Consider the following 22,761-nt stretch of genomic DNA (forward strand, 5'->3'; position numbering starts at 1 on the left):
GTGCTGTGGGCCCAGGGCCATCGCCGTGTGGCTGGGAGGGGGCTGGAGCACCGCTGGCACAAGGCTGCCACCCCCAACAGATCCTTCACCCCGGTTCACCCAGGCTCAGAACACTTCCCTGGATTACAGCTCTAAATGTGAATGGTAAGGCAGTGAAGCTTCCAGAGGCTCCCATAGGAGGCTATCTTCCTCCCACACAGATGAAAATGTACTTACTATAAAGAAAAAGTGATAAACTTGACTTTGTTACAGTCTGTACAACCCTCAGAGAGTGAAGAGGTGACCCACAGAGTGAGAGAAGGCATTTGCACATCACGCATCTGAAAGGACTTCATAATATGTAAAGATCTCTTACAAATCAGTAGGAAAAAGGCAGACAACTCAATTCAAAAACATAAAAGGGCAAACACCTTGGGCATGCACGTTGAAAAGGGACGTCGGAATGGCTGGTAAGCACATGGGTGTGTGCTCAGCATGTGTCATTAGAAGCAGGCAAAGTTAACCCACGATGCTCCATCTCTGCACACCTCACACCCACCAACACAACTAAAAACAAATGAAAACGCAGGAGCGTGCCGAGTGCCGGCAAGGCTGTGGGGCAGCCGGAGACCTTGCACAGTAGACGGGAGTGTGAATGGTGCCCCCTCTCTGGTAGCTGAACGCACCTGTGGAGTGAAACGTCCTGTCTGTGGCCTTGCAGCTCCACCTCAAGTGTATACCCAGTGAAAAGTCACATAGAAGAACGCTGAGCGCACGTGACATGCAGCAGCACACACCTGGGGGAGAGCCAGCCTGCGGTGGGATGGACAGAGCATTTGTGCTGAGTCCGTAAATGGGAGACTCTGGCAGCAGAAGGGTTGTGCTGTGGCCAGCAAGACCCCGGTGACATCTCGGACACATGCTGAGCCCAAAGGGGATAGAGGTCAAAACCGGACCAAACCAACGGGCAGGGTTAGAAGCCCCTACCCTTGGTAGGGGACAGCATAATGAGTAGGAGGCTGGAATGTATGTATCTTGACCCGGAAGTCTTTCTTTTGTTACAGTTCGCAGACCGATCCATCTACACTTGTGATTTGTGCATTCAACTACTGATGTCCTATTTCAGTAGAGTTTTTCTTAAAGAGAAAGACAGTGGTCAACAGTGCTTCTGAGAAGATATGAAAGATTAGATTATTTCCAGGAATTTTGCAAGCTGTAGTTGATGAGGTGACATACTGCAGGATTCAGCCCGGGGATGTTGCCGCACTGATGCTCTGGACTTCGGGGCCGCCATCTGCGGACCGGTGGTCCTGGTCCTGGCAGGAGCAGTGGTGGCTGCTGCCTGCCGGCTCTCCTCTGAGCTGAGTGCCGGGTGTGGCTGTGAGCAGGGGCAGGTTGGCTTCTCTGGAGTCGGCCTTCTTGGCTGTGGTCGGCCGCAGCCTCAGCTGGGTCCTGGGTCAGTCTCCTACTCAGGCCTAGGCAGTGGGCAGCCCCCAGGTGCTTCTGGGCCGGCCTCTGTCCCAAGGCAGGGCTGTGCCTGTCCAGCGCTGGGAACACTCCGAAGTCTGCATCGCCGTCGCCAGCTCGGTGTGGGTTCACCAGAGCCCCATGCTCCCGGCAGCAGCAGTAAAGACTGCCTCACCTTCACGTCTGCTGGGAAGTACCCTAGTCGTGGTCCCCGCCAGGCGCAGGGCAGGTTGGCCCTGCCCCTGGGCCCCAGCGCCTTAATATGGGGCCAGGGAAGGATTGTTACAGTCACGCCTGTTCTGTGTCCTGGGTTTTACTGAGCCTCCAGAGACTTCAGCTAACACACACACGGCCTTTTGCTATTTGGAGAAGTGGATGGCCAGCCTCGGGCTACTACACAGAAGCTGTGTTTCCCAAGTGTGTGACCAGCTCTCGTTCTGACGCTTGCCCTCCTGCCAGGGTCACGGACTTCCCATGCAGAGCCCTGGGCCGGAGTTGGGGAGACAGTGGCCCGTTTCCCAGAGCCCGTGAGAGCCCTGCTCACTGGCCCTGGGGGGGTGCCACGTTGGGCCCCTGCCACGCGCCCTCCTGGCCTCCCTGAACCCCCATCGGCCTCCATCTCTTCTCACAGGAAACCGCTGGGCCCACCCCCCAGCAGTCACGTTGGATTGTGGGCTTCTAATGGCCGTGTCGGAACGGAACCCAAGCCCTGGGCCTTGGAGCGAAGAGAAAGCCGCCTTTGTTGGCTGCCCCGCAAGCTGGAAAACCATCACACGGCTATCCCCTGCGCTGCATGCGGCCCCAGCGCCCGCCCTGCCAGCAAATCCTAATCCTGGCTTCAGAGCTCAAGATCCAAATTGAGGCTTTGTGAGGAGAATAAAGGGTGCTTTCTGATCCTTACAGGAGGGGGGCTGTGGCAGGATCAGCCCTCTCTCCCTCCCTGGTCCCTTGTCCTGAGCCACTTGGGGAGGGCGGCCGGTACCTGTGGAGGCCAGGCGCTGTACCCACGCCTGCAGGGAGGCCGGCACCCTTTGCTTTGGCTTTCTGGAGCTTCCATGGAAACCCAGACTCCAGGAGGCTTCACGTGACGCCCGTAGTGTCACTTCTGCACCGTAGTGTCTGACTCACTTTCAGCTGGTCCGTGGTGCTCACTGCAGGCTGTGCCCCGGTGCTCCTGCCCACCCCCGCTGGTCAGGCTGTGCTTTACAGCAGAGCTGCAGTGGGCGTGCCCACGTCTCGGGCCCTGGGTGCGCCGTACAGGGCTCTTCCCATGGGGCCTATTAGATTTGCCAGGGAGGCCTTTAGAAGCCCCTGTCTAGGCGGTGCCCCAGGCCAATGGAATCGGGTGGGTGGGGGGCAGGCATCAGTGCAGCTCAGGGCTGGGTGTCCTGTTCTGGAGCAGCCACTGCTGGGAGGGGTGCACCGTTGGGGTCCCCCGCAGGCACACGTGTCCTGTGCCCTGTAACTCACTTGCCCGGGGATGGCCGGCCCTGCATGGCTCCTGACCTGGGCTTTCCATTGGCATCTCGTTTTCACGTGTGCTCGCTGGTCAGTGCCTCGCCTTCATCCCAGTCACTTCTTTATGTGACTCTGGGACATGGGTGGTATCAGCCCCGTCTTAGGGAAGCGAAGGCTGAGGTTGGAGAAGTTAAGGAACTCGGCAGGATCACACACCTAGTAAGCGGCAGAGCTGAGCTTTCTCGGTCCCCTCCCCGCCTTGGACTGAGGGCGTGGGATCAGCGAGGGGGACCAGATGCCGTGCCTCCTGCTGGGAGTGAGGGGTGTGCTGGGCAGCATGGGGAAGGGACGGGACGGGGGTGCAGACAGCACAGGTGCTGTGTGGAGAACACAGGCCACAGGCCTTGGGCATGGGTCACTCTTCCTGTTCTGTGGAGGAGAACGCTGAGGCCCTGAGAGTGTGCCGCTGGCCCGATGGTGCCAGTGCTGGGCCGGAACCTGACTTGGCTTTGCAGCCTAGGCGGGGCCTGGGAGACGCAGAAGGGGGGCGGTGGAGGCGCGCGGCCTGGCGCAGGGCCAGCCCCCGCCCCGCTCCTGCCCGCCTGGCACTGCTCACTTCCTCCCGCCCACACCGGGAAGGGGAGGTGGTGATTGCCGCCTTGGATGAGGAGCGCCCGTCAGCAGAATTTTTAGATCTTTTATTTTGTATTCATGTATCCACGTATTTATTTATTTAAAGGTCTTTGCTGATTCCGGGGATGAGGTGCTGCGTGTATCGGTGTGGTCTGTAGGGAGAGTGCCAACTTTGGGAGGAGGACGGGGTGTGTGCGGACCCGTCACCCTGTAACCGAGGGGAGTGTGCCCACCCTGCGGGGCCGCGAGCAGAGGAAAGGGTGGCATCCGGTGTGTCCCCTTTCCTAGGCGCAGTCACACATGTGGCTTTCCAGCGCCTTGCGCCCGCCTGTACTGGCGTTTGTCCAAATGCCTCAAGGTTCTTGTTTCTGCCATTTGCTGCTTTTGGTGCCCAGATGAGTAGGTGTGGGCAGTGTCCATCCGCTCCACTGCACCGCAGGCCAGGCCTACAGCGGCCATCATGGGCCCAAAAGTGCAGGAAAGAATGTGGACACTAGACTGTGTTCTCTTCCTGCTGACCTGCGGGGCCTCCTGTAGGCGGTGTGGCAGGGCCCGCAGGGAGCAGGGTCTGCTGGGAGGACAGGCACAGAGACCATGCTGTGGAGCCGAGTGGACCCCTAGACTGCCCCCCAACATACACACCCAGAGTCACTTCTTTGGTGTCAGTGTGGCCAGGACTCTGCCATGTGACCCTGAGCTGCACAGGGCATGGGAAGGTGGTCTTCATTGGGGGCAGACATCAGGGGCCTATAACAAAGGGGGAGCAGAAAATAGGCACGTGGCAGCCTCTGCAGCCTCCTTCCAAGGTGACCGACGCCAAGTGTCCTGGGGACGTGGCAGAGGGCCGTTCCGTGGGCGACGGCAGTCCTGTTTCAACCCCGTCCCCGCTGCCCAGACACCTGTAGGAGGGGCTCAAGAACAGCGGCAGCCGTCCCCACGTCTGTCTGTGTGCCCAGCACTGACCTCTGCCTCCAGGACAGTGTGTCCCCGGGCCAGGAGGAGGGCGTGTGGTCAGCATTGTGCCGGCACCGTCCTCTCTCCTGGTCTGTGGTTCTCGCCCTGGAGCTCCCTGTGCCGGGTGGGAGCCTGGAGCCCTGCTCCACTTCCTGGCTCTTCTGGGTTCCTCGGCCTCTCGGCCTCTGTGGCCTCACCTGTAAAGTGGGCTCCAGCTGCTCCCTGCCAGGATGTCGGGAGCATCAGAGACAGCGGCTCCAAGGAGCTTCGACACACGTGGGAGGTGAGGGGCACTGGTGGGCAGGCTGCCCTCCTGGGGCTCTGCCCGTCCTCTGTGCCTTCTCCTCTTGCCCTGGTCATCACAACAGGCCTGGGGGAGCGGGGCTGGGGGGAGTGTGTGTGCCGTTATCTGTCTTCCTGGGGGTGGTGCCGTGGGGTGCAGGTCAGTAGTCTGTTGCTGACCGTTTGCAGGTAAATTGGAAGCATTGTTCGTGTGAAGCCACGGCTCTGGGAGGAGGGGCATCCCCGGCTCCTGCTGTCTCTGCGGGGGTTGGGTAGGCGCAGCCCCCCCTTGGCACCCCACTCCCCACTCGGGACTGGCACCTCAGGGGTGGATGTCAGCTCACTTGTACCCAGGTTGTCCCATCAGGGAACAGGTAGAATTCATTAAAGGGAGAAGCTACTAGTTTGTTGAATTTGAAAATTTGGTGAATTAAAGAAATCAGTAAAGGATAAGACAACTTGAAAACCCCCCTCAGGCTTTCCTTCCCCGTGATCTGGTCCCAGCTGGGGCGGGTCTGTGACCTACTGGGTGACGTCCATGCTTCGGTTTCCACGGCCCCTGCCTGGCAGCTGCACTTGGTCTGTAACCTGCTCTGGGACGGGCTTTCGGGGGGGCCACAGCCCCCAGATGAAAAACTGTGGTTTGTGTGCATGTAGGGACATTTTCTGGGGGCTCACGAAGAGGCCTATGACCCCTCAAGAGCTGGGAACGTGGCGGCTGTGCTCTGCAGGGTCTTCTGTGTGGCCCTGGCTCTGGGGGGCTGTGGGGTCCTGCCAAGTGCTCCCCGCAGCCAGGCCTGGGACGGCCACAGGGCCCGGTGTCTGCCCACCATCTACGGCAGCCCCAGCACCCGGGACCCTGTGGGGATGTCCCTCGAGTGACAGGGTGGAGCCTGCCCCCCCGCCCCTTCAGGGCTGCAGGCTGGGGGCTCCTGGGTGCCTTCTGAGAGCTCGGCCTGGTGGCAGTGAGCTGTGCGTGTGGGTAACCTTGGTCTGTGTCTCGGCAGAGTCCCCAGGCCCCATTTGCCGAGCTGTCCGAGGATGAGAAGATCTTTAATGGGGGCGACGGCGTGTGGCAGGCCCAGGGGCAGGCGCTGCTTCCGGAGATCACCGAGGAGGACCTGGAGGCCATCCGGCTGCGAGAGGAAGCAATCCTGCAGATCGAGGTGCGGGCTGGCGTGTGCACGCGTGCGTGCGTGTGTGTGTGCCCATGGGTGTCCCTGGCTCCCGGCCATGGCAGCTCTCGGCACTTCAGCAGTGGAGCCTGGGCTGGCCCTGTGCTGGTGCCACTGCTCTGTGACCAGCAGACTGAGACCTGCCCCCTGCCCAAGCCCAGAGGGGCTGGACCTGGGCTCCCAGGGCATTGCCTGAGCTTGGCCACCTGGGCTGCCCGGTGGAGAGGGGGAGTCCAGGGAACCCAACAGAGTCTCACTCTGTGTCTCATTGCCCCGCCCCCCACGTTTTCCTAGTGGGCTCAGCCCTCTGGCCTGGAGCCCAGTGCCTGTGCCCGGGTGGTATGTGCCAGTCTCCATGGCTGCTTCCTTCACTGCACACTTAGGTTTCCAGGAAGCCATTTCGCTCTGATGAGGCCATTCCGTGCCCAGAGCAGTTAGTTCCAGTGGATAGTTTTTGAGTGGTTGAGTGAACTGCCGAGAGAACTGAACCTGTAATTTGGGGCGGCTGCCAGCAGGTGGCGGTGGTGTTGTCAGGGTCCGGCCATGGGGTGTGGGGTGCTGCTAGTTCTTGGTTCTCAAGTTTGCATGTGTGTAATACGTGCTGCCAGATGTTTTGCTGGCCACGGATGACCTGCGACACTGCCAGAGGTGTGCAGTTCCCTGAGATGGGCCTGTGGGAGCAGGTGCCTGAGTGGGTGTGCCAGTATGTGGGTGGATGTGCAGGGGCAGGTGTGCCAGTGAGTGTGCGAGGGGATCTCCTGATGTGGGAAGTGCATGTAGAATGTAGCCGTTGGGCTGCCTGGTTCTCTTGGTGGTGGAGCCTGAGCCTCTGAGTGTGTGTTCCCTCCTCCCTCTGGGCCTCGGTTTTGCCTGCTGGCGGAGGAGTTGGGGGGCCTGCCTGCCCCAAAGCTCTCAGGAGCTGGGTTTCTGGAACAAAATTTCCCTAAAAGCAGATTCTTTTAGAAAAACAGAGACTTGGGCAAGTTGGTAAACTGAGTCACTGGTCCAGGCCCTGTCACCATGTCTGCAACGAGCAGGTCCTACACTCTTGAAGGAGGTGGACACCCCCCTGAGAGGCGGGGTTCGGCCCCCTTCCTTCTGCCCACCCTGCACTTTGGCCTGGTGGAGGAATGCTTGTTTCTTCAAGCCCCCGTCAGAGGACCTGCCTCAGCGGACCGCCTCCCCCCACCAGACCTCACTGCCCAGAGAGGAAGACGGCCACACGGGGGCCGTGCCTCGGAAGGCAGGCCTCTCCCTCTTGCCGAGATGGTCCAGAAAGGACCAGACACACAGAGATGTTTTTATCCCGCTGTTGGCACAGTGAGACCTGCTTTCCCAGAGAAGCTGAGAACAAATCAGGAGCCATCGCCCCGACAACTCCGGGTGCCGGCAGGCCTGAGCGGAGAGGGACCCGCTTCTTCCTGCAGCTCGAGAGCTGAAGCCCTCTTAGGGAGAGCCCCTGACAGCCCCTCGGGCACACCCGGGGGTCTGGACCGCCTGTATGAGGTGGGATGAAGCGGCTGCTTAGGACGGACGGACTTGGCCTTGGCCTGGCACATAGGGAGGAGAGGTGCAGGCTCCCCAGCAGGGCTCAGGACCTGAGGACATGGGTGGGGTGAGGGCTGCCCCCCAGGAAATGCTGGGAGCTCCTGAGCAGGTGGGCGCTCCACTCTGAGGGCAGAGCCCCAGGAGGTCGTGGGGTTTGCTCAGGGGGTCAGCCAGTGCTTTGGACAGCCTCTCGTGGCCGCCAGGTTGAGGTGGGGGCCAGATGCACAGCTCTGTGCCCACGCGGAGGCCCCCAGGTGGGGTTCAGGGCAGCAGAGGCCCAGGTACCGCCAGCCCCTCCTCGTGTGGGTGGTGAGTACAGGCAGGGGGTGGGCTTTACCGGGGGTGAGGGGGCCCCATGTGGAGGCCACTGCTGTCATTCAGCCAAGATGGAGGGGCACGGGCTGGTGGGAGAGGAGTGGGTCTCTGGGCCGACTAGGACCTTGGTTGATGCAGGGCCGGCCTGAATTCAATGTCTTGTCTGTGGCCCTCAGAGCCAGGCTGGAGCTTCCTGGGGGGCCATGGGCGGGACCTGAGGCCAGCCTCACTGATTTGCTTGTTTCCTCATCTGCAGCGTGGGTGACGTGGGTACGAAGCAGGTGCTGGCCAGAGGGTGATGGCGTGGGACGGGGAGTCAGCATCACTGGTCCTGGGCACCGCACCTCCCTGCATCCCTCCCTCCCTGCATCCCTCCCTCCCTGCATCCCTCCCTCCCTGCATCCCTCCCTCCCTGCATCCTTCCCTCCCTGCATCCTTCACTCCCTGCATCCCTCCCTCCCTGCATCCTTCCCTCCCTCCCTCCCTGCATCTCTCCCTCCCTCCCTCCCTCTCCCACTTCGGGGTCTTTGGAAGTGGGAAAGACAAATGCAAATTGTCATTAGCGTTTAGAAAGCCCTCCCCCAGGTTTGCAGCTGTCCTGGTGACAGCACGTCTCTAACAGGACTTGTCGGGAAGGTGCCTAGACTCAGTCTGGGCAGCAGAGACTGGTCTGACTGGTCTAAGTGCAGGTGGGCGGCCCCCGGCCCCCTCCAGGGACGGCCAGAACCCCCGCTGCTTAGGTTTCTTGGGGCTTGTTTGTCCAGATCTGCAGGGCCTGCTGGGGGCTGGGCTGTGGTGAGTGGGCCAGTGCTCTGGGAAGGGGACTGTGGGAACAGCCTCAGGAAGACACACGTGGCATTTCTCACCTTGGCAGGCTGAAGACTGGTTCCGTGTGGTAACTCCTTACCGCGCCCCCCCTACTGCCCCCACATTCCAGGGGGGCTTTTGGACTTGTCTGGGTTTATGCATTCACAGTGTTACTGCAGTGAGACCTGTGGTCCCAGGGAGCCCCTGTGAGGCCCTGTTCTGCCTTCAAGGACTTACCTAATAGGTGGGGGGTAGGGAGTGTGGACAGATGGGGAAACTGAGGCCCAAAAGGTGGGATTAAAGTCACGACAACAGGTTAATCACATCCGATTCCTTCATAATCTTCTCTTTTCTGCTTTCTGGCCCATGATGGGCATTTTCGGGGTGGCTGCTGGGCACCAAGCGGCCTGGCGCTGCGGGTGTACAGCTGGTGGGTCCACTCAGTGTCTCTGTCCCTGCTCCCCTCCCCCTCCCCGAGTCACCTTACGGGACAAAATAAAGGGCCAGCCTGCGGTGCCTTTTCCTGGCTTTAGACCCAAGTCTCCACTAACTGGCTGGGTGACCTTGGGCCTGCCTCTCGCCTAGGTCATTTCATCTGTGAAATGGGTGGGTCGGGGTAGCCTCCCTCTCAGGGCCCTGCCATTTCAGATGGCCCATGGAGGGCTGTCGGGGGCTGACTGGCACCTTGGCTTGCTAGCCAGGGATCAGGTGGTGAGTGGGCAGGAGACTGAGGGCTGCCAGGGCCTCCCGCAGTGATTCCGGGCCCTTCCCTGGCTCAGTGGCCCCTGGACCTGCTCAGTTAGGTTTTGAGTGAGGGCATCCTGCCCTGGGGGCGCCGTAAAGACCTCCACCCAACCTCCTCGGGCAGCCCGTCCTCTGGCAGCACAGAATGTCCTTTAAGACCCTTTGGGGGCTCCCCATTTGTGGGCACGATGAGACGGCCCCCACTGCCCTCTTCCCTGTTACCCTGCAGACACCCCCCCCCGGGCCCCTGTGATGCCCAGAATGCGCCTCACCTGCTGCTGCTGTGGCTCCTGCCACCCGGAAGCCCCTTCCCAGATCCGGGTATTGCTGGCTGCCGCCCCTCCCCTGCTCTGCCCTCTGCCTGGAGCTTTAGAGGCGGCCCTGGCAATGGAGAGCTGCGTGCCTGCTGTTCCAGTAGCTGGCTCCCTGCCCCAAGGACGGCTGTGCTTGGCCTGCAGGCTCCCAGAGTGCAGGAGACCCCTCTGGACAGCCCCTTCCAGCCAGAGGAGCAGGGAGGCACCTCGTGGCTCCAGAGGGCGGAGGGGCTGATCACGAAGGGGAGCCACGCCAGCCCAGGGCACGTGTGTGCCCGGCACGTGCTCCCGTGGAGCCAGGATGTCGGTACCCGCTTCCCTACAGGCACGCCACACGGCTGGGACCCAGGTGGTCTGAGCCCTGGCTGCACCCAGGCGAGGCGCATCAGGAGGGCTGTGCCAGGCCGAGGGGAGCTCCGAGCATACAGGAGCCTGGTCTGCGGGGCGGGTCCCTCCGACGGGAGGGCACCTGTGGCACCGTCCACCCCCCGCCAACCCTTGGCTCCCCTCTCAGGCTCCTTCCCCCCGCCCTGTTTTGAAGGTGGCTGGTCTCTGGCTTCCCAGCTGAGGGCACCTCCCTGACACTGGTCCCAGGTGGGTCAGGCCTCAGGGGCCCCAAACCTCCCAGGACCCTGAGGGTTGGGGAGGGGTGCTGCTGGGGCAGAGGTGGCAGCTCGCAGCCTCCTGGCCAGTGGCCCTGCCTGGAACAGAGAGGAGAGGGAACGTCCGTCTCGTTATGGAGTGTGAGCTGTACGTGGGTTCAGGCAGCGGCGTGAGGCTGGGAGTGGGCAGGCAGCGGCGGATCGGTGGGCGTCAGGAGGTGTCTGGGCTCCCGGTGAAGTAGTGTCCAGGAGCTGCTGCCCCTGCCCACTGTCGGTCAGCGGCAGCTCTGTCCCCAGGCCTGTCCTCTGCCCCTCGACGGCCTGTCTGTCCACCCGCAGCTGTGCCAGAGCCCTGCGTCCTCCAGGGCCTCGGCCCTCCCTCCTCTGGAGTCTGGCCTGCAGGGCTGGGTGCCCACTGCCCATTCTCAGTGGCCGTGTACCCTCCATCCTGTGCCTTCTGTAACTGAGCATGTGGGGCCCCGAGAGAAGGGCTGGGGTCCCTTCAGACACACAGCAAGGCTGTGGCCACCCTGGGGAGAGCCAGCTCTCCCAGCTGACCCCCCCTCGCATCCCTTCCAGCCTCAGGTCCCCTCTCTGAGCCTGTTTCTTAGTCCTGTGGGGCGATCAGAAATGGGGGACTCTCAGATAATGGGCTGTAGGGTGCTTGGCAGACTGGAATGTGGGGAATTCCTGGGTGCCACTGTGGTGACCCCTGGGGCTGCAGGCTGAGCTGGGGGCTGGGAGACAGGGCGAGGCCTCTCCCGAGGGGCAGGAGGGGTGCCTGCAGGTCCCCACCACACTCCTTCAAGTGCCCAGCCCTCCGCCGGGGCCCCTTTCCTGGGAGACCGTCCTCCCAGAGGGCGGAGGCAAGGCCTCCAGAGCTTCCTCTTCTGGAGACAAGGCCACCCTCAGAGCCCACGGTCTCCCTCTGGCCAGTGGCTTGCCTGCTGTCCCTACAGCTGTGGCCGGCGGTCTTCATGGACCCTCAGGGCCCTCCCTGCTGCCCAAGTGCTAACGGGTGACCCCTGCTTTGTCCCTGCACGGCTGCCCCTCACCTCTGCCAGGGGTGCCTCCACACCCCCATGCTCCTGCTGCCCCCTGGCCAGCTCTGGGCCCACGTCCTCCCAGGTTCTCTGCAGGGCAGCCCTCTCCAGCCCAGGGGCAGTTTGGTCCCACCTCCCAGACCTGGGCTCCTCGTTGCCCCCAAAGTGGGCTGCCCTGTCCCTCCTCCCTGAGTGCGGCCGAGGTCACAGTGCCAGGACCGGGCCAGTGCATCCCTCCAGCCCCACCCCCGTCCCAAGCCTGGACCCTTGTTCCTCCAGACACTCCAGCAACTTGTTTCCTTTTATTTTCAGGTTTTGACTCAGATGTTCCCCGTCTAAAATTTCAGTTGTCTTCTGCGTTGTCTAACATACCACTTAATTACTTATCTCATTATTTCTCTTCTTCCAGGAGAACGTAAGCCCCATGGAGGCAGGGATTTTCGTCTGTTTTAGTCCTGGTGCCCCAGAGGGTGCACGATACTGTCTGGGCCCTCAGTGACTCTCTAGAACAATCAAGGGGATGGGGGATGGAGGGGTGGGTAGATAGATGGATGGTAGGGGGATGGGTGGGTGATGCGTGGGTAGATGGACAGGGTTGAGTGGATGGCAGGTGAATGGATGAAAAGTTTTACGTGTTGGGACTCCGCAGCAGATTTGTGTTTTAATAAAAGGGCTCTGCTGCCTTTATTTATATGCACCTTCTCATCAGCCCACACAAAAGCCCTGTGAGCCTGAGCACCGTGGTGCTCCAGTTTTACCAAAGATGAGGTGGAGCCTTGGAGCCATGTCACTTGCCCGGGCCACACAGCGTGCATGTGGCAGAGCTGGGACTGGAGCCCAGCTGCGTGACTCGAGAGCGGGGCTGTCCTGACTGCGATGCTCTGACACCTCTTCCCCAGATGAGGAGGATGCAGCAGGGCACTGAGATCACCCCATGAGGGAATGGCGGAGCCCAAGAGCCTGCCCACGAGGCCCAGCTCCGCCTGCCCATGGCCGGTCACTTAACTCTGGTTGAGGTGGGCTCTTCCCGTCTGGAGGGCAGGGCAGTGCCTGGTCTCCCCAGGGGGTTGGGAGGAGGTCGAATGAGACGGGCACGTGCCCCCAGCCCCTGCCAGCATGTAACGGGGCTTGCCAGGCACTGGTCTGGCCGAGTCACCTGTTGCCTCCCGGCCAGCTCTGCCCGCGGCCTGTGCTGCCATGTCTTCACTGGCTCCTTGTGCCAAGCCCAGCTCACCTGATCTCACCTGTGAGGCCTGGCGCTCCCTGCTCCCCTCCTGAGCTGCTGTGTCACCTGACCCAGGTGCAGAGCTCTGTGCTCACCAGCTACTGTGTTGCCATGGCTACCTGGCAGGCCGAGGAGGGAGGAGGCTGGGGTAAAGAGGGGCCAGGAAGGACCTCCAGGCTGAGCAGAGCCTGTGGGGCCTCAGCCACCCTGCCAGTAGCTGGCATTGTGCGGCCAGAGCGCAGGGGGCTGGTTGATCTGGCCAATATCTAGCTATAAATATGTGAATAAATGGATAAACAAAGTTTGGCTATTCCATTAACTGAGACCGTGGTCTCTGTAGGTGGATGGTTGCCAAGATCCTAATTACGAGAAGAGATTGCATGATAGAGAAAAATGCAGCGGCGTTTTCTTTCCTTTTGCTCTTAAAGGTGGAGGGTGCGGCGCACGCGCGCACACACACACACACACACACACGAGGTTTTATTATGTCCTGTGCAAGATTGTTATTCCTCAGCGCCACTAAAAAGAGAAGATTCCGTGGAGCTTTTAACGAGTTCTAGTTTTAGAAGCAGTCAGGAAAATAATTGCCTGATTTAAACATTTACTAAGTTAAGGTGTTTTATAGTCTCTCCTGCTCTCTGGTGCCCACGCCTGGGCACATGGCTCCCAGTGCCTGCCGCCCTCGTGCACCGTGGCTGGGGCTGCTTGCCGTCCCCGGGGGCTCCATCCTAGGGCAGCCCTGGGGGGCTTCTGGGCTCCTAGCATGGTCCCTGTGACCAGCCTGGCCTTGAGGTCACATCCCGGGGACTGAGTCCTGGACTTCTGCCTGGAGCTCGGCTCCTACCCCAGCTCCTGGTGGGGCCCAGATCTCTGGCACATCCCCCTCATTTGCCCTTGGCATCCTCCATCGGGAGCCGAGGCCTGCTCAGGTGCCCAGCACGGTGACCGGAGGGACAGCCATCCGTGCCGGTCGCCTGTGCCCAGATACTGCCGCCCTGTGTGCTGCCCCCTCCCCTGGGCCCCTCCCTCTCCTGGCCCGTCATCAGGTCTGCCCCCAGCAAGCACGTCCCAGTATCCGTGAGTGATCCTGGACGAGGAGGAGGTGCTGGCCCACAAACTCCTCCACCGGCCAAAGGCCTGGGGCTGGGGGTGGGGACCGCAGCTCCCGGGCAGCCAGGGTCACACCTGCTCCGTATTACTAGGGAAATGCGTGTGGGGCTCCCTGCCCCAGACCTTGCAGGGGGGCTGGAGGCTGTGCACCCACAGGCTCATCTGGCTGGGAGCTGGGATCCTGGGGTCCCCATGCTCTGAGCAGCCCCTCGGAGCCAGTCTGGTCCGTTCTCTGAGGTCACATAGGAGGCTTCTGCCTGGGAGTCCAGGAGGGGTCTGTGGCCCCAGGCTCGCTTGCCACCCTTTCCCCGTAGTCCGTCTGGCTCTGCGTGGAGGGGGGTGCGCCCTGCTGACCCCCTCACGGTGGCCCGAGGTCGGGGGTCCGCCTGGTGCTGGGGCTCTGTCCCCTGCTCCCATCCTCGCTCCCTTGGCCACCAAGCTGGTGGAGACCCGCTGGAGCAGGGGGGCCCTGGACACCCTCACTCCCCTTATCCCCCTGACGCAGCTTCCTTCTTTTTTGAGTGGGTAGGATCTTTATTCAAAAGGATTGTTCCGGGGAGTGGGGGGCTCTTGAGTGAGGAGGGCGCTGTGCTGTGAGACGTGCGGACACCTGGGAGTCAGGACAGGCTTCTCGTCTGCAGGGGAGTGCGCCGAGCTGGGGGGGCTGGGCTGGGGCATCTGCGGGGGCCCAGGCCCTGGAGAGGAGCTGGGCTCACACTTGGCCAGCACGCCTCCTGTCCCAGTGGGTCGCGGGATGAGTGCTTCGGCTCATCTTGTGCGAGGCAGAGAGGGAATTAGGGGTCCGGCTTCAGCCTCGTCCTGGGCAAGTCAGGTCTGAGTCACGTGGGGAAGGGTCTCTGCAGAAAGCCGTTCCTGGAACACGGAGTGTTGCCTGGAGCCCAGCCTGAGCGTCTCTTCCAAGCGAGTGATTTGTTCATCCCTGAACAACTCGGAGGGTCATGGGTCTGAGGGCGAAGCAGGGCCCCAGGCCAGTCTGCAGAGGATGTGGGGCTGGCGGCGCTCCTCAACGCCGGCCGAGCGGAGGCGAGGGTCAGCGGCCGGAGTCTCAGGCATCTTAAAAAGAGGGAGGCCGGAAATGAAGGAGGGTGTCCGTGTCAAAGGTTACATCAACTCCCCAGAGCCCAGTGAGCGGAGACCTCCCGGGCCGTGATGATGAGTTTCTGGAGGATGAGATGCGGGTGCCCTTGGAGCACCGTCCCGGCGGGTCACCCGCGTGAGGCTCCGCCTCCTCGGGGCTGCCGGCCTGTGTGCCCGGTGCTCTGGGTGCATCTCAGCTCACGCCGGCGGACCGGGCCATTGCCGCTCCTGGCCGCCGTCCTCGGCCGCAGCCCCGACCGTGTTCGGAGGGCTCCTCGCTACAGAAAGGTCACGTGGGGAGGAGACAGGGCCTTGGTGGAGACGGCAGTTTGTAGAGCTGGTTGGCAGCCACTGCGCCTGTGTGTTTGCAGCGTTTGGAGACTTGCCTTGGCTGCTGCATCTCCGTGGGGGCCTCTCCCGAGGCCCAGAACATGAGCTGGACTGGGGACCCCGTGTTCCACCCGGGCTGTGCCGGGTTCTCAGGGTCAGTGCTGCTCCAGACAAGGAACACCCGCTACAGTAGCCATGTGTCCCGCCGAGGCCAGGCCACGGCGACGCACGGCGGCTGCTCGTGCTCCAGGGGCGGCGGGCTCGCTCCCAGGACCCCAGGAGGCACCGGGCTCGTGGCCCCTGCTCAGCCACCCCCTCCCTGTCCTCTCCTTTGCCGAGGCTCCGTCCCTGTGCCCACGGGAAGGGATCCAGTGTGTGCACATTAAGTCTGCGGGTGCCAGTGGCTGTGGCACCAGACGTCCCTGGGAGCACCCGCCGCCCCTGGGTGCTGATCAGGGGCGGGCTGCCCCGCTCCCAGCAGTGACCCAGGAATGGGGGGCCGGGCGGGCATGAACATGGGTGCCGATATTTCCCAGCTGTGTGTCCCGGGGCAAGTCCCTTAACCTCTGGTGACGATTTCCCCGTTTGTGAAGTGGGGGGACCAGCGGTGCCCTCACACAGCATGGGAGGCTGTGTGCCCTAGAAAAGCTCCTCTGAGCCCCAGAGTCCAAGTGCACCCACGGTCAGGCTCAGGGCCCCCAGGCCAGCCTTGTGCGAGAGAGACTTCTGTCCACGGCCCAACGGGCAAGCTCAGCGGCCAAGGTCAAGGTTGGTGGTCTGGTGGCCTTGGGATGGGAACCTGGAAGTGTGAAGAGGTGTGTCTGTCTGCCTGAGGCCTGGCTGATCCCGCAGCTGTTGCGTGTGACCTTGAGGTCTGGACCTTAGGGTGGCACCTAAGCTTGGCCTCCCCACCAGTGGCCTCAGCCAGGGAAGGCCGTGGGGATGCGGATCCCGGAAATGGGCCCAGGCCAAGGCCACTCGAGGCTCCATGCTCACCACCACCTTCCTGGCCATGGGCCTTGTCCCAGCAGAGCCGCCGCCTCCGCCGTGTGTGAGCCCAGTGGTGGAACTGCAGTTGATAGTACATGTTGGTTTAAGATCAGGCTAATTGCTTCATCTCCCAGAGCACTCCTAAAAAGGGAATGAGTCTCCTTGTAATATTTTGCAGTGGGGTGAAATAGCCCTCGTGGAAGTCAGTCCAGGCTCCGCATGAGCTGCAGGGTGGTAGGGGCAGGGGTGGGGTGTGAACCCTCCCCCCCCGTCTCACGGGCATGGAGGAACCTTCCCTCTGGCTCTATCCTGGCCCCGCGCTGGGCACTGAGGGAGGAGGAGGTTTGGATTTGCCCAGTGGTAGGTGGGGGAACCTGGCTCCAAGGTGAATGGCTTTGCACAGGGTCACCTGGCTGGCCGGTGGAGGAGCCGTCTCCTGCAGGGAGAGGGCGTCAAGTCAGCCGGCATCGGTGCCAATCCCAGCCCTCCCCCTTTCTGTGAGGCCCGGGAGGTCACTCACCTTTCCGAGCCCCACGACCTCCATTGTCAGGTGGGTGCTGTGACCTCCCTTCACAGGTGCTGCCAGGTGTGAAGGTGGCCATGTGTGATGTGCCCCTAGCACAGCCCCAGGTGAGTGGTCTGTGAGTGGTGTGGCCACATCCCTCACCAGCATCACTGGTACTTTTTCTGGGCAAGTGGAGTTAGGATAGAGGTGGGCAGCATGGAGGATACAAGAGGCCAACACGACGTGCAGGGTGGGAGGTGCCCCAGAGTTTCCTGGTCTCAGTTCTGCTTCTTACCCCATTCACTAGCTTCACGAAGTTACTCATTCTTTAGACAGCAGTGGGGCTACCGTCCATCCACCCACCCACCCACCCACCATCCAACGTCCATCCACCCACCCACCCACCCACCATCCATCGTCCATCCATCCACCATCCATCCATCTACCCAGCACCCACCCATGTGTGCTGGCTCATGCTAGGTGCCGAGTGTACAGAGAAGGAAAAGTGGACCCTCTGTCAAGGAGCACCCCCGGGAGGGAATGAGGAGTGAGGTGTCTGCAGGACTGACAGGCCTGTGGGAGGTGCAGACTGTGCCCTCTGCTCTGGACAGCCTCTTTCCTCCTTTAGTCAGGCCTGCAGGACAGTGCTGGGGCCACAGCCCTGCACTAGACGAGACTGCAACCTTCCAGACCCTGGGTCCTCTGTACACAGCAAGGGAGCGCGCAGCCCGGGGATCCTCAGCATGGGGTTTGGCCTCGGGGTCAGGAGACAGGATTTCAGATACCAGCAATGTCTCTGACTTGCAGGGTGACCCTGGGCTTGTTTCTGGTCCTTGGCTCTCATCTTGGTGGCCGTGGCCTTGACCTAATGGCTGCCATCTTGTTTCCACAGAGTGACCTATTGGATGTGAACCAGATCATCAAGGACTTGGCCTCCATGGTGTCAGAGCAAGGAGAGGCCATCGGTGGGTACCCATGCCATCCACCCAGCCACCTGCCCGTTCCCCCAGGCGTGGGCAGACGGCAAGGCCTGGGCAGGTTTGGAGGTCTGGGCGTCGGCCGCATTCCCTCCCCACCTCCTCAGGTCGCCCCCAACCCCTCGGGAAGGCCGGGCCTGGGGAGTTTCACACAAGAGGCTGGCCCACCCGTTCTGCTCGTGGAAGAGCCCTGGCCCGCCACACCCCCGCTGCTGGGCCTTCCTTCCCAGCCAGGGACTCCCCAGCGGGAGGACAAGCTGTCCTGGGCAGGGGATGGGCTGCAGCGGGTGCCCCCGCGGAGACTGCTGGGGGTGTGGAGCTGGGAGCCGCTTCCCAGGAAACGTGCGTGCTGGGTTACAGGGCTGTGAGGGGGGAGCTGACGTCCCTGCTGTTTCCCAGTCTCCCCAACGTGAGGACCTCCGCCCCACCCAGCCCGGCCTGCCACCCGCTGTGGCCTTAAGGCTTTCCTGCTCCTGCCCTGAGTGCCCGGGTGCCCTGGGCAGTGGGGAGGTCGGGGAGGGGGTACTCACAGCCCCTGGCCTGGAAGAGCAAGGCGGCTCGGGACGCCCAGAGCCCCTCGGACACCAGTCAGCACCCAGCCACGGCCCAGGGCTCGCCCCCCACCTCCACCCCGTTCCCCTGCCGAGTCGTTGCCTCCCTGGGGTCCCCTGGCTGTGTGAATAACCTCCGGCCTCTCAGGCCCGGGCGCCGGGAGGTGCTGAGGCCAGTGCACTCCCTGCTCCCCAGCGGGCAGCCCGGCTGCCCTCCTCGGGGTGTCCTGCACCCCAGGAGCAGAGTGACTGGAGAGGGTCGGGCTGCGCTGCCTCAGGCCCCTCGCTCACCCGCAGGACCCTGCTCTGGCCTGGGCCGCTCTGGGCGGGGCCCCCGTCACCCCGGGGCCCCCCTGTGTCCACATCCTCCCTCACCCTCGCTCTGGCCGGCCGTCTCGTGGTGGGAGTGCAGGAGGCTTGTACACTCCAGACGAATGTCACCCGGATGGTCTCTGAGCCCCATCACTGATTGGGAGGGGCTGTCTCCCGGGCGGGGAGGTGGCGAGGACTCACCTGCTGTGACCCTGGTTGGGGCCCAGTGGAGGGGATGGGCACCTGGGCCCAGACGGGACCCCGCTGCGTGCTGCGCGCTGTTACGGGTGTCCCTGCAATGATGGTTGTCGGTCTGGGGCCACTGTCCCCTCTACGGGGGGCGGTGGAGACCCGGGGCCGCGAGCCGGGGTCGGGGGCTCTGCTCTCCATGGCCCGTCCCATCTGCCGCCAGGCGCCTGTTGGCCTCTGCCCGCCCTGAGCCTTCGGTGCCTTTCCAGGGTCCAGGAGCGGCAAGGCCTCATGCCGGCGCAGCTCCAGCCCCGAGCCGGCCGTGGTGGCCCTGCTGCCCGGGCCGGGCTGCGCGCCCCTGCAGCCGGGCTGCCACTCACGCACCAAGACACGGAAGCCCAACTTCAGCCCGCAGGAGACCGAGGTGCTGGTGCAGAGGGTGACGCGCCACTATCCGCTGCTGTTTGGGGCTCTGCGGGGCCCACCTGCCCGGAAGCACCGCGTGTGGAGCAAGATCCTGCAGGCGGTGAACGCGCTGGGTTACTGCCGCCGCGACCTGGGCGACGTCAAGCACAAGTGGCGAGACCTGCGAGGTGTGGTGCGCAGGAAGCTGGCCGAGCGCCCCCGGGCCCCCGGCCCCGTCCTCACGCCCGTCGAGCGCATGGTGGCCGAGACCTTCGCGGCCCCGGGCCCTGCTGGCGAGGGCCAGGCCGCCGAGGCCCTGCCGAGTAAGTGCACCCTCAGCAGCCGGCACAGAACTTCGAGCAAGAACCGCGGGGAGAGCTGAGGCCCCTCTGCGTCTAGATGGGGAGACCGAGGCTCCAGGCCAGTCCTGGGCGTGAAGGAGCTCAGGCTCAGAGCCAGGTCCATCTGGGGTTGCCCCACATGACAGGGCCTCCGAGGTGTCGGAGAGCCGAGGTCCCCGTGAATCGCTCGGGTGCTCGTGAGAGGCCGGCACTGTTTCCTCCATCACTGGCCCGGCTCAGCTCACCTCCCTGCCCCTGCTGTGCCCTATCCCGGGCGTGGGGCAGGCAGGGGGGTGACCTCACCCCCCGATGCCCTCTTGTGCTCTCAGAGTGGGGTCCCTTCTCCCTGGGTCACTCAGCCCCCAGAACAGGCCAGGGCAGTGTCTGGGGCTCGCAGCCGCCCGGGGCCTGCTGACCCCTCGGAGCCCAGGGCCCACCGCCAGGGCCAGCTTTGCAGAAGTTTCTGAGCCTGGTGCGGAGGACGGGCTGGGCCTTCCTGGGCACCTCCCACGTCTCCTCCCCGCACTCCTTGTCCTCCTCCTCCTCGAGGCACCTCTCGACGTCCGTCAGGAGCGCCCCTCGCCAGGGCTGCCATCAGTCTGCACGTAATGGCTCCACCCATGGCTCGAAGCTGAGCTCCACCGGACCCTTGCCTCACCCCTTCCTGGGGAGTTGCTGGAAGGACTTTGGAGACGATGCCAGAAGCAGAACCAGCTCCCTCCTGAGGGCTGCAGAGTGAGCGGCAGGATTCAGCCTCGTGGGGACAAGCAGGGGCCACAGACACCCCCAGCAGAGGCCCCAGCAGACCTTCTAGTGGGGGTCTGCACCGAGCAGGGCTGAGCGGATCAGAGATGCACGCAGACCCAGGACACGGCCGTGCCCTGGGCTGGACCATGGGGAGGGGCCTAGTTCGGGAGGCCACCTGCTCCCCTACAGGCAGAGCCAGACCTGGTTTTGGGGTGTTGCAGGGTGGGCACACTCTAAGGGCCGAGGGGGGCTGGCAGCAGGTGGCACGGGTGTGGCCCTGGGTGTTCAGACCCGTCCCGCGAGTTCCCAGTCCCGGATCGAGGCAGGAGCTTGGTGGCTGTGTTTCTCCTGGTGGCCCCGTGTGTGGCGCTCGGCATGCTCCTGTGTCACGAGGCCCAGCCTGGTGCACATGCCCCTGCCTGCTCTGGTGGGCCCCGTGGCTCCCGGGCTCTCCGTCGGGACGGTACGCTGACAGCGAGCTCCTCTTTGGGTCGGCTGGCGCAGTGCTGACTCAGAGAGGTTTGTTGAATGAGTGAGAGAGGGGTAGGGGCAGGACACCCCCTCCCCCGTCCGGTGGGCTGAGACCAAGCAGGGAAGTGGCTGCCACACCTGGTTTGGGGGTGGCTCGAGGCCCAGCCCCACCGGCTCCTGCCTCTGGGTCAGTTCTGGCCTGGGGCTTGGGCGGGGTCCGGCTGCAGGGCTGAGGACGGCTGGTTGGCAGAGTGCAGGGCCCACCCGGCATACCTGTAGCTCTGTCCGTGTTTGGGGGAGTGGTGCTAAGGGGCTTCTCTTTGGTCCCGGGGGGCCTGACCCAGAGTCTGGGTGCCCCAGAGACCCCCGGAGCAGAGGCCTCCAGGGCAGCCCCCGCCGAGCACCCCCCGCGGGGACTGGGGGTGAGCCCGGGGGCCTGTGGCCCTGCCTGTGCCCCCATACTCTCCTGATGGGGCTCCCCATGGAGGGGCCAGACTCAGACTTCAGGGAGGGAACCACAGGCAGGGAAGACACCCCCTGCTCAACCCAGGGCCCAGGGGACTTGGTGCCTGGGTGGCACCTGCGTTTATGGGAACGGTCCCTGCCTCGGCCTGGGTGGTGCCCAGGAGCGCAGCTCTCCAGGGAGATGTATGCGTTTAGCCGTTTCTGCCTCTGGAGTTCTCACCAAAATGCATGAATTTGGAGGCTTGTCCTCTTTTCCTGCAAGAATTTACTTGATGCACCTTTGCGTCTGGTCCCTGCTGAGGGCCGTTCCCATGGCCGCGGTCACTCCCTGATCGTCTGGGCGGTCCTTTCCTTTGGGAGGAGAAAAAACAGCATAGAGAATCGCCCTGGTCCTCAGCTGGGTGCAAACCCGGTTCCTGCTGGGGTCAAGCGCCGCGGTCCTAACTCACCCCTGCCCTGCGTGCCCTCCAGCTGGGCTGTGCATCCACAGCAGGGCAAGGATGGATTTGGCACCTGTTTTATGTGATGCCTTTTTACCAAGGGCATCGCTGAGGGGAGTCTCCTGGTGTCCAAGGGCGGCCCCTGGGCCTCGTCAGGGCGGCTCAGGTGTGCTATGGGGCTGGCGTCTCTGGGGGGCTGCGTGGACGCACCCAGCCGGGCCGGCCTGAAGTCCTGGTCCCCACTCAGCCCCTCACTGTTGTCTGAACCGGCCGGTCAGCGCACTCGCTGATGTCCAGGGCCGAGTGCGCAGGAGGCTGTTCCCAGGCCCAGTCTCGCTGTCTTCACGGTGACTCTGAGCGTGCAGAGTCATTGCAGAGCCGGGCCTCACCCTTTCCTGAGCGGGCTGCCGCGGCTCCAAGGTTCAGGCACTCCCAGGCTCTGTCTGGACAGCTCAGGCCGGCCAGTGCCCACGCCAGGGGGCTGACCGGTGCCCCATCGCTGCAGCCTCCGTTCTCTGGAGGCTGGACTCCCCGCTTGTGCCTCAGAGTGATCACCGGGGGGCAGATGCTGTCCACGCCCCATCCCCACGGCCCTGGGTGACCTCGGGGTCTCCACTCTGTAATTGCTTCTGTTGTCTTGATTTGCAGATAGTATTGAAGCCGGGCTTGAGGCTGCGTCCTCGCACACAGAGGCGGCCAGTGAGCTCCTGGCTGGAGCCAGCCGGCACCAAGTAAGTCAGTGTGAGGGGACAGCCCGCCGCCCCTCCGGCCCCTGCCCGCGCCTGGGAGGGGCAGGCCCGCAGGGTCTTCTCTGCGCCCAGGCGGGCTGCTATGGGGGAGGGGAGAGGAAGGGGTTTCGGGCCGCGTGCTCAGGGTGGGAGGTCCCGCCTCCCCCTAGTCTGCACCACCCCCTCCCCCAGCCGCGCCGCCGAGAGCGTGGCCGGGGCTTCTGCCCACCGCTCAGCAGTGAAGTGAGAGGGCGGGGTGAGGGGCGGCCAGGAGCAGCGCCCACCAGCTGGGTCTCGCTGCAGTGCGTGCCGACGTGGCTGTGTCTCCCTGTTCCCAGGGTGTGCAGCACCCCAGCTGCCCCTGCAGGAAGCTCTGCGGCTTCTCCCTTGTTCTCAGAAGGGCAGGATGGGTCTGTCAGTGTCTGCTGCCTTCGTGGAGGGTGCGGGCCGTGGAGAGGGCCGCCTGGCCTTCCGTCCGCTGGGCCGTGTGTGGCCGCGTCTGCCCCTGGCCTGGCCCCCGGCTGGAGCTGGTGGGGCCCTCTCTGCTTGGGACGAG

At 63.3% G+C, this 22,761-nt stretch overlaps 1 protein-coding gene across 1 annotated transcript in view; it reads left to right on the forward strand.

The window, feature by feature from the left end:
- The window catches only part of TSNARE1 (t-SNARE domain containing 1), a 78,324-nt gene that overhangs the window by 53,758 nt on the left and 1,805 nt on the right, over positions 1–22,761 (forward strand). The window contains exons 10-12 of the mRNA XM_082601103.1: positions 5,781–5,939; positions 17,472–17,544; positions 22,126–22,208. Of these exons, the coding sequence (XP_082457229.1) occupies positions 5,781–5,939; positions 17,472–17,544; positions 22,126–22,208 (315 nt within the window). The remainder of the gene's footprint in view (positions 1–5,780; positions 5,940–17,471; positions 17,545–22,125; positions 22,209–22,761) is intronic.

This window comes from Mesoplodon mirus (assembly GCF_964341445.2).
Source record: "Mesoplodon mirus genome assembly, chromosome: 16".
NCBI lineage: Eukaryota > Metazoa > Chordata > Mammalia > Artiodactyla > Ziphiidae > Mesoplodon > Mesoplodon mirus.